A 13,249-nucleotide genomic window follows, 5' to 3' on the forward strand; every position below is an offset into this window, starting at 1 on the left:
CAGATGGTGGACAGGCTTTGTAGACCAGCCTTGTGGATTGTGGACAGGCTTTGGGGAGCCCGGAGATGCGTTACTCGCCACACATTGTGCAGTCTCTAACATGCTCTTGCAGCTGCAGTATTTATATGGCTAGCCCGGTTCAGGTTATAGTTAATGGTAACCCCCCCAAGATGTATATAGTGGTGGGGGTGGGATGGGGCATTCAGCGATGGAATGCTATTGAATGCCAATGGGAGATGGTTGGATTCTCTCTTGTTGGAGATGGTCATTGTCTGGCACTTAAGTGGCACGAATGTTACTTGCCACTTATCACTCAAAGCCTGAATGTTGTTCAGGTCTTGCTGCATATGGACGTGAACTGCTTCTGTATTTGAGGAGTCGTGAATGGTGCTGAACATTGTGCAATCATCAGCAAACATCCCGTTTCTGACCTTATGATGAAAGGAAGGTCATTGATGAAGCAGCTGAAGATGGTTGGGCCTAGGATAGTACCCTGTGGAATTCCTGCAGTGATGTCCTGGGACTGAGATGATTGACCTCCAACAATCACAACCATCTTACTTTGTGCTAGGTATGACTCTAACCAGTGGAGAGTTTCCCCCTCCGATTCCCTTTAACTCCAGTTTTGCTCGGGCTCCTTGATGCCACACTCGGTCTTCATTTTAAGGGTAGTCACCTTGCCTTTTGAATTCTGCTCTCTTGTCCATGTTCAAACTAAGGTGGTAGTGGGGTCAGGAACTGAGTGGCCCTGACAGAAACCAGACTGAGCACCAGTGAGCATGTTGTCCTGAGTAACAGCCACTTGACAGCACTGTCAATGACCCCTTCCCACTTTGCTGATGATCGAGAGCAGACCGATGACGTGGTGTTTGGCCTTGTTGGATTTGTCCTACTTTCTGAGGACAGGACATGTCGGGGCAATTTTCCACATTGCTGGGTAGATGCCAGTGTTGTAGCTGTACTGGAACAGCTTGGCTGAGGGCACAGCTAGTTCTGGAGCACGAGCCTGCAGTACTATTGCTGAAATGTTGTCAGGGCCCATAGCCTTTGCTGTATCCAGTACCTTCAACCATTTCTTGATATCACATGGAATGAATCGAATTGGCTGAAGATGGGTATTTGTAATGTGCGGGACCGCTGGAGGAGGCCGAGGTGGATCATCCACCCGGTATTTTTGACTGAAGGTTGTTGCAAATGTTTCAGCCTTATCTTTTGCACTGATGTGCTGGGCTCCCCCATCATTGGGGATATTTGTGGAGCTGCCTCCTGCATATAATTGTTTAATTGCCCACCACCATTCACAATTTGATGTGGCAGGACTGTAGAGCTTAGATCTGATCTGTTGGTTGTGGGATCACTTATCTCACTCTATCACTTGCTGGTTAAGCTGGTTGGCATGCAAGTAGTCCTGTGTTGTAGCTTCACCAGGATAACACCTCATTTTTACATTTGCCTGATGCTGCTCCTGACATGCCCTCCTGCACTCTTGAGCTAGTGTTGATCCCCCGGCTTGATGATAATGGTAGAGTGGAGGATATGTCGGGTCATGAGGCTGCAGATTGTGGTTATATTCAATTTTGCTGCTGCTGAGAGCCCACATCGCCTCATGGATGCCCAGTTTTGAGTTGCTAGGTCTGTTCGAAATCTGTTGTGGAGTGGCTGAGTTGGACTATTAATGATAGGATTGACCAGCAGACTCTTCTTGGGTGGAAACTTTAGGTTTATTTACAATACACTCAGCAGCAACTACTCATGTGCTTTCAAATCCAACTCTATCTCTACACTGACTCCTGAGGTAGCCCGCGCTACCCTCCTCCTATTGGTTACTACAGATCATGCGATCTTACCTAACAAGTATTATTCTTAAAGGTAGGTATTTAAACCATAATTACTACGAAATCTGTCCCATTTAGCATGATGGCAGTGCTCACAACACAATGGAGGGTATCCTCAACGTGATGATGGGACTTTGTCTCCATAAGGACTGTGCAGTGGTCACTCCTGTCATGGGCAGGTGCATCTGCAACAGGTAGATTGGTGAGGATCAGGCCAGGTAGGTTTTACCCTCTTGTTGGTTCCTTCACCATCACCCAGGGATGGTGATGGTAGTGTCTGGGACATTTTCCGTAAGTATGACTATGTTGCTTGACTGGTCTGTGGGACAGTTATCCCAATTTTGGCATGAGACCCCAGATGTCAGTAAGGAGGACTTTGCAGGGCCGGCAGGGCTGAGTTTGCTGTCATTGTTTCTGGCATCTAGGCTGATGCCGGGTGGTCGGCCCGGTTTCATTCCTTGTTGTAGGCTTTGTAGCGATTTGATACAACTGAGTGGCTTGCTAGGCCATTTCCAAGCGTTGTTAAGAGTTAACCACATTGCGGTGGGCCTGGAGTCACATGTAGCCCAGACCAGGTAAGGATTACAGATTTCCTTCCCTACAGGGCGAATGGGTTTTTACAACAATCGACTGTTACTGAGACCATCTTTCTCATTCCAGATTTATTAACTGAATTCAAATTAATTGAACCCAGATCCACAGAGCATTAGCCTGGGCCAATGCATTACTAGTCCAATGACATTACCCCTAAGCCAACACCTCCTTCTAAAGTAGGCACAAGTGCAAGTAAAAAGAGGTTTTTCAGAAAGGACATAAAGCATTACTTAGAGAGTTGTCTTTTTTGAATATTTTTCTTTAAAATTTATTCATGAGATGTGCCCTTCCCTAATTGCCCTTAAGAAGGTGATGCCTTCGTGAACCACTGCATCCATGTGGTGTAGGTACATCTACTGTGCTGTTAGGAAAGTAGTTCCAGGATTTTGATCCAGCGACAGTGAAGGAACAACGATATATTGCCAAGTCTGGATGGTGAGTGGCTCGGAGGGGAACTTCTAGGTGGTGGTGTTCCCATCTATCTGCTGTCCTTGTGCTTCTAGATAGTAGCGATTGTGGATTTGGAAGATGCTGTATAAGGAGCCTTGGTGAGTTCCTGCAGCAGATCTTGTAGATGGTACACACTGCTGCCACTGTGCATCACTAGTGGAGGGAATGAAAGTTGTGGATGGGGTGCCAATCAAGCAGGCTGCTTTGTCCTGGATGATGTCAAATTTCCTGAGTGTTGTTGGAGCTGCACTCATCCAGGCAGGTGGAGAGCATTCCATCACACTCTTGACCTGTGGCTTGTAGATGATGGACAGGCTTTGGGGAATCGGGAGGTGAATTACTCGTCACAGAATTCCTAGCCTCTGACCTGCTGTTGCAGCCATAATATTTATATGGCTAGTCCATTTCAGTTTCTGGTGAATGGTAACCCCCAGGATATTGATATTGGGGAAATTCAATGATGGTAATGGCGTTGAATGTCAAGGGGTGATGATTAAATTCTCTCTTGTTGGAGGTGTTCATTGCCTGGCACTTGTTTGATGTGAATGTTACTTTCCAATTGTCAGCCCAACCTGAATATTGTCCAGGTCATTTTGCATTTAGACATGGACTGCTTCTTTCCTACCTTGGGAGGTTGTAAGGTGAGTAACTTCGATATCTTCAAGGCAGATAAAGTTAATCAAAAATAAGCATTTTGCTAAGATGTAGGAAAATGTATAACATGACCCTATGGTTTTTTTCATAGTTTTGACATTTTTTGTTTCTAAACTGGGCCTTGAGACCTAAAGGAGTGAACCAGAATAGAGAAAGTTGGAATGGATTAGTTGAGGAAAGTAAAAGCTGTTCTCACCCATATACTGAGACTATAAAGAGTAGTCAGCACAGATTTCCAAAAGGAATGCCACTGTTGAGCAGCCTTATTGAATTCTTTGAAGATCCTGTAGATGTTAAAGCAACATTGTGGAGCTGCTGAGATTCCAAAATTAAAATAGAAGATGCTGGAAATATTCAGCAGCTCATGGAGCATCTATGAGAGAAAGAGTTGCATGTTTCATGTGATGCAGTATGTTTGGATTTTGAAAGACCTTTGATAAAGTACTCCATGGTAGACTCAAGACTAGGGTCAAAGCATGTGGAGCCTGGGCACAGGTAAAAGAATGGATAGAAAGCTGGCTACAAAGCAGAAAACCGAGATTAGTGGTTAAGGACAACTACTTAAACTGGCAAAGGTGGGAAGGGTGTTTAATTGGGAAATTACTGAGAACCCAAAAGTTCCTGTTGCGATAAGTATAGATTTGAAACTCAGCCAAGCATGCATTATGGCATAATAATAGCCTTTGGGAAATGTCAACAAAGGACTCTGTTGAAACTACGAGAACAGAGAGTAATGTTTTTTCTAACCTGCACTAGATGGCCTGTCAAATGCATTCAGTAGGTAGAATAAGGAGGCCACCTACTGTTTGGATAATAAGGGCTGGACTCTGCTACCGATGCAGGTAGTTAGAGCTGGGAAATTTCCTGACTTTGTTGACCTACTTCAGCTTAAAGGGTCCTGTTAGACCCAATTTTCACTCTGGGACGGTGGGGATAGACTTGGGCCAGCCTACCCCAGAAGGTGGTCCGAGGCAATTGCTGGGCCAGGCGAGTGCTGATGTAGACTGACTAGAAGACCTGTCTAGATTCTCTGCAACTTCATCCCAGTTGTTTTAGGAGCCATTAGGCCCTCTTTAGCCCCCCCACCCTGTCAGTGGTTCCCCCCCCCCCCACTCCCAAGCGACTCTACAGCAAAGATAGCTAAACATTTAATACCCTACTTAAACTGTCATCCAAACTGTGAACTCAAAGGCTCCTGTTGCGATAATTGTAGATTTGAAACTCAGCCAAGCATGCTTTATGGCATAATAATAGCCTTTGGGAAATGTCAACAAAGGACTCTATTGAAACTACGAGAACAGAGGGTAATGTTTTTTCTAACCTGCACTAGATGGCCTGTCAAAGCATTTCAGCAGACTTTTTAAAAATTCTCACTTGCAGCTTAAGCCTATTTTTTTTTCCAAGTTTAAAAAGCAAGGGATTTAAAGAACTTCAGATCATGACATTTAAACAGATCTTATTCACCGTTTAAGGCCATTTGCATCTAACCCATCAATTCATGACTCCCAAACTGTGGGTTAAGGCCCTTGGAGCAGTCAAAATCGGGTCTGTTTGAACTCAACACAGTTCAAATAGCTCTGCTGGGTGCAGATATCCCTCATATGAATCACACCACTAATCCTGCCAGCAAAAATTGGATGTCAGAATTAGGGGCAGGACTTCTGCGTCCACGCCCGCCCACCATTTTTAAAGTTGTGCAGAGTCAGGAAGACTTGGAAAAATCCAACCTTAAGAGTCTAAATTGTGTGGAGGGGGAAAGGGATCTAGGGGTATAGATACATAAATGAGGAAAAGTATTGATATATGTTAATAATTGCATTTAAAAAAAAAACAATCATTGAGGTTTATTTCTAAATGGATAGAATTGAAAAGCAGTGACATCATGCTAAAGTTGTATAGAAGCTTGGTTAAACCACACTTGGAGTGCTGTGCACAGTTTTGGTCTCTATAGAATAAAAAGGATATAGAACTATTGGAGAAGGTGCAAAAAAGATTTACAAGGATAATACCAGAACTGAGAGGTTATAGTTATCAGGAAAGATTGAACAGGTCGAGAGTTTCTTTTTAAATGACGAAGCTGTTCACTAGAGTGGACACAGAGATGTTTGTAGGGGATTCAGAAACTAGGGGTCAGAAATATAAGGTACTAATAAATCCTATAGGGATTTCAGGAGAGAGATTGTTATCCAAGGAGCATCAGGAATATGTAATGCACTGTCAGAAGGAGTAATGTTGTTGAGGCCAATAGAATAGATGTTTTTAAGTAGAAGCTAGACAAGCAGAAAACTAGAAAGGAGTAGGATATGCTGAGAGGTTTAGAAGAAGGAGGGTGGGAGGATGCTTGTATGGAGCTAGCACAGAGCAGTGGGCTGAATGCCCTCTTTTTTCTATGCTGTAGACTTGATGCAACTCCTTGCCTGTTTATAATTTTAAAAAGAACTCCTTAGAAACAAACATATAAGTGCACTCAGGCGTGTATAACGGTCATTTGCTACTTTAAGTGTTCTTATTTCATCTTCTCTAATAGGGACAGATGTGCTTGTCTTTACTTTGCATCCTGGTGTAGTCCGGACGCAACTAGCCAGATATTTGAATCCTGCAGTTCGGTTTGGGCTGGCAATGCTGCGACCTTTTACCAAATCTCCAACGAGTGGTGCAGAAACTACAGTTTATTGTGCTGTGGCTCAAGGACTGGAGAAGGAAACTGGGCAATATTTCAGGTAAAGGTAGAAAGAAGCTAGTGTTATATTTAAAGGTGGAAACTATTATTTTTAAATGCAATGTGATCAATAGGTATTACATTCTTTCTGTGATGCTAAGAAAATGCCTTTAAGTAGTATACTCTGCAATTCATTTATATATAACCTTCATGAGTATGTCTCACATTGATGCCAAATACAAACAGAAACATTTTCCAGCACTATAATTTTCTAAATTTAAATGCACTGGGGAGCCAATCCTAGTAAGTAAGGGTTGGAGTGATGCATGAATGGGACTTGAGACTAGATTTTCACAGTATCATAGAGACTCTGGGGAGCTGTAAAAATAGTGTGCGGGACCTAGATCTGGAAGCCCTGCCCCATTTCTGATAGTCAGTAAGGGACTCTCATATGAGGGAAACCCAAACTCAGTAGGACCATTTGAGGAAACTGCCAAGTGCTGAGTTCAAACAGAGCCCATTTTCGCTGGAGCAAGAGCGTTATTCCTCAGGGTATGACTAATGATTTTTTCTCAAATAGAGATTTGTGCTCATGAAGGGCAGATAACATCTGTAGAACTGTCAAGCTATGAAGTTACTTAAGTAGCTTGTGCTTTAAAAATTGAAAAAAAACCTGCCAGCCTTGTGTCTGAGTTGAAAAAACATCAGGTACCTTCAATAGGTATTTGCTGACATAACTGTAAGTGTTATCATTAATAGCGTTATTACTGCTTGCCTGCTTTCCACAACCTATCATCATCACAGCAGTAGGTTCACAGTTTGATTGGCAGTTCAAAGAGGCTATTAAAGGATTTGTTGCATTCGATGTGGGGTTATGAATATAGATGTTTTTAGAAGTACTTGAGGAGATTAAGGCCCAGTTTTTGCCCCCAGGTCAGGGTTACAGAGTCGGGAGATGTACCTGCTTGGCAAATCCGACTTTTTAAATGGCCACCCATAGATCAGATTTTCAGTCAGGCAACAGTAGGAGTCAGAGCAGGCAGCCGGAATGAGTGCGCAAGGCCTGCCTCCGTGCTCCGGCACTATGTTTAAGTTAATAAAATAATAAAACAAAAAACATAGCTCCAACCCTCAACCCTCAATATCCCTCACACATACCTTAAGAACCATCCATGCTGACCTATGCCAACCGGTACCCCACACCCACCCCCATGGCCCCCAGACCCCCATGCCAACTTAGTGCCAACTCATGCCAAACCACAACCCCCAGCCAGCACCCTTTTCCCTCACCCACTTCATGTCAATTTATCTAATATCCTTTGACACTTCCTGGGCAGCTTGATAGCTCAAGTGAGTTTGTGTGTAGAAAGTGCTTAATGATGTTTAATTCTGACAATCCCAAAGGGTGCCTCACGTCTCCCAAAGGTGTCCCAGGACCCTCTCCAAAGGGGTACCGTAGCTATCAAAAGAATCCACCAAGTTCAGACATCCTCTTACTAGGTCTGCTGTATACAACCTGGGATTCATACAGCTAGGGTTCAAAAATCTGAATTTAGTGGAGACAATTAACTGTGCATGCACAAATCCCAGCCCTGCATGGATGGGAAATGCCAGGTTGAGCGGTGGTACTTGGACAGTTTGACCAATTCTGGGATTTTTGCCACGGGTCTAAATGTCTTGAATAGGCTTTCATGAATAAGTGTGTTTTTTAAATAGTCAAATCTGTAATAGATATTTACAACTTTACTTCATCTCAGCATGACTCCTGAGGCCTGTCCATGGTGGATTTGGCATGGAGAGTGTAAGGTCAAAGGGTGGTGGGTATGAGGCACTAAGTTTGCATAAGGGCTATAAGGCACAATGGGGTGAATGGAAGGCATGGTTTGGCACTGAGTTGGCATATGGGCTGTAAGGAATTATTGTGATAGGTGGCATCATGGATTGGAATGAGTTGGCATGTATGGGCATGGGAAGAGGATGGGGGTGTGAGGGGTGACACCTAAAGGGCCTAATTAACAAACCAACTGGGAGAAAGTCCCAGAGAACGGAGGCGAGACTTTTAACCAGCCCTCCACGCCACTCTGCAGCCCCTGTGGCTGCATTGCAACTGAATTAAAATTTACACTCTCAACGAATTGGTATTCAACTTCATTGGTTGATTTGATGATGTTCTTCCACATTTCATAAAAGAGAAAACAATATGTACTGTTAGAACTAGGCAAATAGGTCACTATTGAGTGCAGGGCTATAGTATTTCAAGTTAAGTGAATATGACTAACTGCAAATGGGGTGTATCTATAGGACAAACGTGGAAGGTTAATGGAGTTATTTGCACTACATGTTGATACCTCACTGCACTGCTATGGAGCGGCAAGGTGAATGAATGTGAAGTTCCACATGTAAAACGGCCAAGTTGAATAGTGTGATCTCCTTTTAAGAAAATAAGAGGATAAAAAGCAGGAACTTTCTCTCCCAGATCAGACTTTGTGCTCCCTTGCCACCAATTAAGAGAGGGCTGGGAGCAAGTGTCCCATTGCTATTTTGTTTCAGGAATCAGGATTGATGGAATGATAAAAGGAGAAGAGGAATTGTAAATTGTTTCACAGTTACGAGTAAACAGGAAATTTCAGCAACTTCTTTTCCAATTTTTCCAAACCAGCAATTGTGAACGTGCAACCTGTTCATCGTCTGCCCATGATGATGAGAAAGCAAAGAAATTATGGCAAGTAAGCTGCCAAATGTTGGAAATCGATTGGCAGTGAAAACATCTCTGACCCTTGACCTCAACAGCATGTTATATAAATGTTGATGTTTTTAGGTTCAGTTTCTTTGTTCTGTTCGTACTCAACAAAATTGAGGTTGAATTTTAATAATACAATTACAGTAACATTATTGCAATTGAAATGCAAATGATTTAACATTCTCAAGATGTACATAATGCATTTTTACATATTATACATAATACATGTGTGTGTGTGTGTATATATATATATATATATACACACACTTTTTATATATGTGTGTATATATAATATGTGTGTATATATAATTTGTGCTGTTAATTCATCTGTTCTGCTACAAATGCTACGTGCATTCAGAGTCTTTACTCCTGTCTTTTTACTTTTCTTGTAACGTCCAGTCTTATCTGCTGGTGCACTCTTTGGTTTGTACACTCTGTCCTTTCCTGCCAAGCTCTGATCATCATTTCCCTTATTCCTATTTTGCCCTCTTGCCTTCTCTTCTCTTTTTAATTTAACACATCTTCCAAAACTTGACCCCTTGCCCCCACCATTTAGTTTAAAGCCCTCTCCACCACCCTAGTTATATGACTCTCCAGAAAACTTGCCCCAGTATGGTTCAGTTGAAAATCATCCCATTGGTACAGATCCCACTCTCCCCAGTACTGATGCCAGTGCCTCATGAATTGAAAATGGACTGGCAAGGTGCTGCTGTGAAATTCCATCGTCACCATGTAAAAAGTAAAACCAATGGTTTATTCAAATAGTCTCATCCCCAGGATTTGGGTTAAAGTTAAGGTAAGCACAAGCGAGTAGATCGAAGTCCTAATCACAATGCATCTGGCAGCAGAGCGGGGCTTAGTGTAAACACACTGAACACTGGCTGAGTACTGGGCAGAGTTAGCATGATTTCTGGTTTAAGCTTGGCATCCTATCAAGTCTGCCTTCAAAAATGACACCACTATGAAGAAAGTTAGGCAGAAGGACCCATTCAGCACCACTTCCCTCCCCTCAGTGGGGTCAGGTAGCCACAGAAACTGTGCTGAATGCACCATATTCCTCTCCAACCTAGACTATTTTAATTCCATGCCCAAAAAGAGGGGAAAATTTTGTCTGCTCCTGTATTTATATGTTACCTAAACCTTGGCCTCCTCTGTGACTAGTCCCTGCTGGGTTGTTACTTCGGTAGTTTCCTTATTAAAGAGGAACTAAAAGGGAAGCAGAAAGTGGTTGGCTACTTCCTGGGACAGTGGGTAATTACAATGCTCTCGAGTTTAGGTTTTCTTTTATTATATCTTGTAAGCTTCACAATGATTCAGAACAAAACCTTAGGCTATGAATATGTGACACTGGACTCAGAAGCAAAAGAAAACACTTCCATTAGAATGTTGTTGAGACATTACCACAAAATCCCTGGTGACAGCAGAGAAATAAGGAGCATGTTGAAGCTTCTAGGGGCCATTAATTGGTCAAAAATAGAACAACCTCCTCAGAGTGTCCATGAACAAGCACAAATCGTTGTTAAGCTTGTGTCATGACAAAGTTATTGGGGGAAAACCAATTCAAAGCTGCCTGATTTGTGCTCTTCATATGGACATTCAACCTCAAAATTTTGTGTGAGGTGATCATTTGCACCTGGCATCCAACAGGAATACACCAACATCATATTGAGTTAGTCACATTTTAGTCATTCAGGAAGCCCACATGAAATTAGCAGGGACCAAACGAATATACACCGATGACCTTTCTGACAAACGCAACTTCTGAGGTGCTGAATTTGCCCGTTCAAAAAGCCTGCATAACTCCTGGGCAGGAACAGCAGGGAAGATGATGTTATTTAAAGAAACTCTTAGCTGCATTTAGACAATAATGTAGTCAGTGACTTTAGATTGCTAACGGACCTTTATGCTTATTTCTGGCTTATTAGCTGCTGCAGTAGAGTTCAAAAATGGCTTCAGCTTACTTTTTGGAGCTGGAGGACAATCTCCGCCCAGGAGCATCTGCCCAAACTTCTCCTGGTAACATAGATGTGCTGTTCAGTCTGCCCTTGTGGCTGAGGAACAGCAACACGTAATAGTACAGAGACCTGTAGCTGCTGGGAGGAGAGGACAAAGGAGATCATTGAGGAATGATTTGGCTCAATCATCCCTGCCCTCTTCTTTCATCAGCAGTTCCTCATATCCCCAGGTGAATGCCTTCAGCATGGGTATTTCTAGTCCATCATTAGACATAATCAAATAAACACTAATCTAGAGAAACTTTGCACAAAAGGAAACTTGTTAATTTCAAATTGCAATCAAACAAATAAGAACGCCAAAAGTACAAAGCAAACCTCTAATTGTAGTCTCAAGTATTTTCTTTTTGACTGCTCTTGTAGTCCTATGTGATGCTTTCCCAAAGTCTATAACATAAAGGTGGAAACTGCTGATCATCCACTGAAGGCACTTGGAATTGACATGGTGGGTGTTCTCAAGGAGCTGCAGCATCTCAATACCTTTTAGCAGCAGTCTAACTCAGCTGGTTGTATGGCACCAACATAATTTTCCAAAATTCCCTAGATTCCAGAAAGATCCCATCATATTGTAAAATAGCGAATGTGACTCCTCTACTCAAGAAAGGAGGGAGAAAGCAGGAAACCACAGGCCATTTATTTAGCTTAACATCTGTCATAGGGAAATTGCTGAAATCTATTATTAAGAAGGTTATAGCGGGCCATTTAGCAAATCTCAATGCAATCAGGCAGGGTTAACACAGTTCTGTGAAAGGGAAATCATGTTTGACTAATTTATTGGAGTTCTTTGAGGAGGTAACAAGCAACGTGGATAAAGGGGAACCTGTGGATATGCTGAAATTAGATTTCCAGAAAGCATTTGACAAGGTGCCACATCAAAGATCACTACGCAAAATAAGATTTCGTGGTGTAGTGGGTAACATAATATGAATGGAGGATTGGTTAGCTCACAGGAAACAGAATAGGCATAAATGGGTCACTTTCATGTTGGCAATCTGTGACAAATGGAGTGTCACGGGATAGGTGCTGGGGCCTCAACTATTTACAATTTATATCAATGACACAAAGAGTATGTTCAAAACTGAGATCGATAGATTTCTACATTTAAAAACATCAAGGGATAAGGGCATAGTGCAGGAAAATGGTGTTGAGGTAAAAAATCACCGTGATCTCATTGAATGACGAAGAGAGCTCAAAGGGCTGAATGGCCTACTCCTCGTATTTCTTACATTCTTGTGTAGATAGGTAGGAGAGTGAGTTGTGAAGAAGACATAAGGAGCCTATAAAGGGATATAGATAGGTTAAGTGAGTGGACAAAAATTTGGCAAATGGAGTATAAAGTGGGAAAATGTGAAATTGTCCACTTTGGCAGAGAGAATCGAGAAGCAGTATATTATTTAAATGGAGAGAGATTGCAGACTGCTGAGGTACAGAGGGATCTGGGTGTCCTAGTACATGAATCTCAGAAAGTTAGTATGCAGGTACGGCAAGTGACTAGGAAGGCAAATGGAATGTTGTCATTTATTGCAAGGGGAATAGATCATAAAAGTAAGGATGTTTGATACAGTTGGTGAGATCACATCTGGAGTAGTGTGTATAGTTCTTTGTCTCCTTTTTTAAGAATTGATATATGTGTGTTAGAAATAGCTCACAGCTCACTCAACTGATATCTAGGATGGGGCGTAGGGTGGGGCTATCTTATGAGGAAAGGTTGAACAGGCTCAGCCTGTACCCTTTAGAGTTTAGAAGAATGAGAGGTGATCTTATTGAAACATATTAGATCCTGAGGGGACTTGGCAGGTTGGATATTGAAAGGATGGGTAGAATTTTTTGGTCCCGCCAGCAGTGGTATTTGTGGCGGGTGGGGTGTGAGCAGAAAATTAGGCAAGAGGCCAGATTTCCGCCAGTGGGAAAACAAGTCAGAATTTTCCCCTCTGCACATTCATGGCAGCCTAATTGCGGGTCGACTTTCCCACTGATCCACGTCGGGAACTCCATTTGTCATGAATGTTCATTAACAACGAAACTCACCAGGGTCGCGTTGTCCCTCCTAATTACATGCCATGGCAGGGGGAAATTAGACCAGTCCGATTCACGACCAGATATAAGTGGCATGCACCTACCGATTTTCACTTCACCCATGAGTCTGAGGCGTGTACAACATTCAAAGCTTACCAGCAACAGCGCTGCTCCAACTTGTCACAGCTGCCGAAGCTGCTCTCTCAGGTGAGATGTGGGGTTCATAGGCAGGGCTGTTCACACTGGGTGCTGCGGGGCGCAGACAGGGCTGTTCACACTGGGTGCTGCA

At 42.8% G+C, this 13,249-nt stretch overlaps 1 protein-coding gene across 2 annotated transcripts in view; it reads left to right on the forward strand.

Moving 5' to 3' along the window:
- Positions 1-10,149, forward strand: part of LOC121276608 (retinol dehydrogenase 12-like) — a 48,703-nt gene extending 38,554 nt beyond the window's left edge. For both annotated transcript variants that reach the window (XM_041185224.1, XM_041185225.1), the window contains 2 exons: positions 6,061-6,253; positions 8,852-10,149. In XM_041185224.1, coding sequence (XP_041041158.1) covers positions 6,061-6,253; positions 8,852-8,954 — 296 coding nt within the window. In that variant the 3' untranslated portion in view covers positions 8,955-10,149. The remainder of the gene's footprint in view (positions 1-6,060; positions 6,254-8,851) is intronic.
- Positions 10,150-13,249: the final 3,100 nt, after the last annotated feature.

This window comes from Carcharodon carcharias, chromosome 3 (genome assembly GCF_017639515.1).
Source record: "Carcharodon carcharias isolate sCarCar2 chromosome 3, sCarCar2.pri, whole genome shotgun sequence".
In the NCBI taxonomy this organism is placed as follows: Eukaryota; Metazoa; Chordata; class Chondrichthyes; order Lamniformes; family Lamnidae; genus Carcharodon; species Carcharodon carcharias.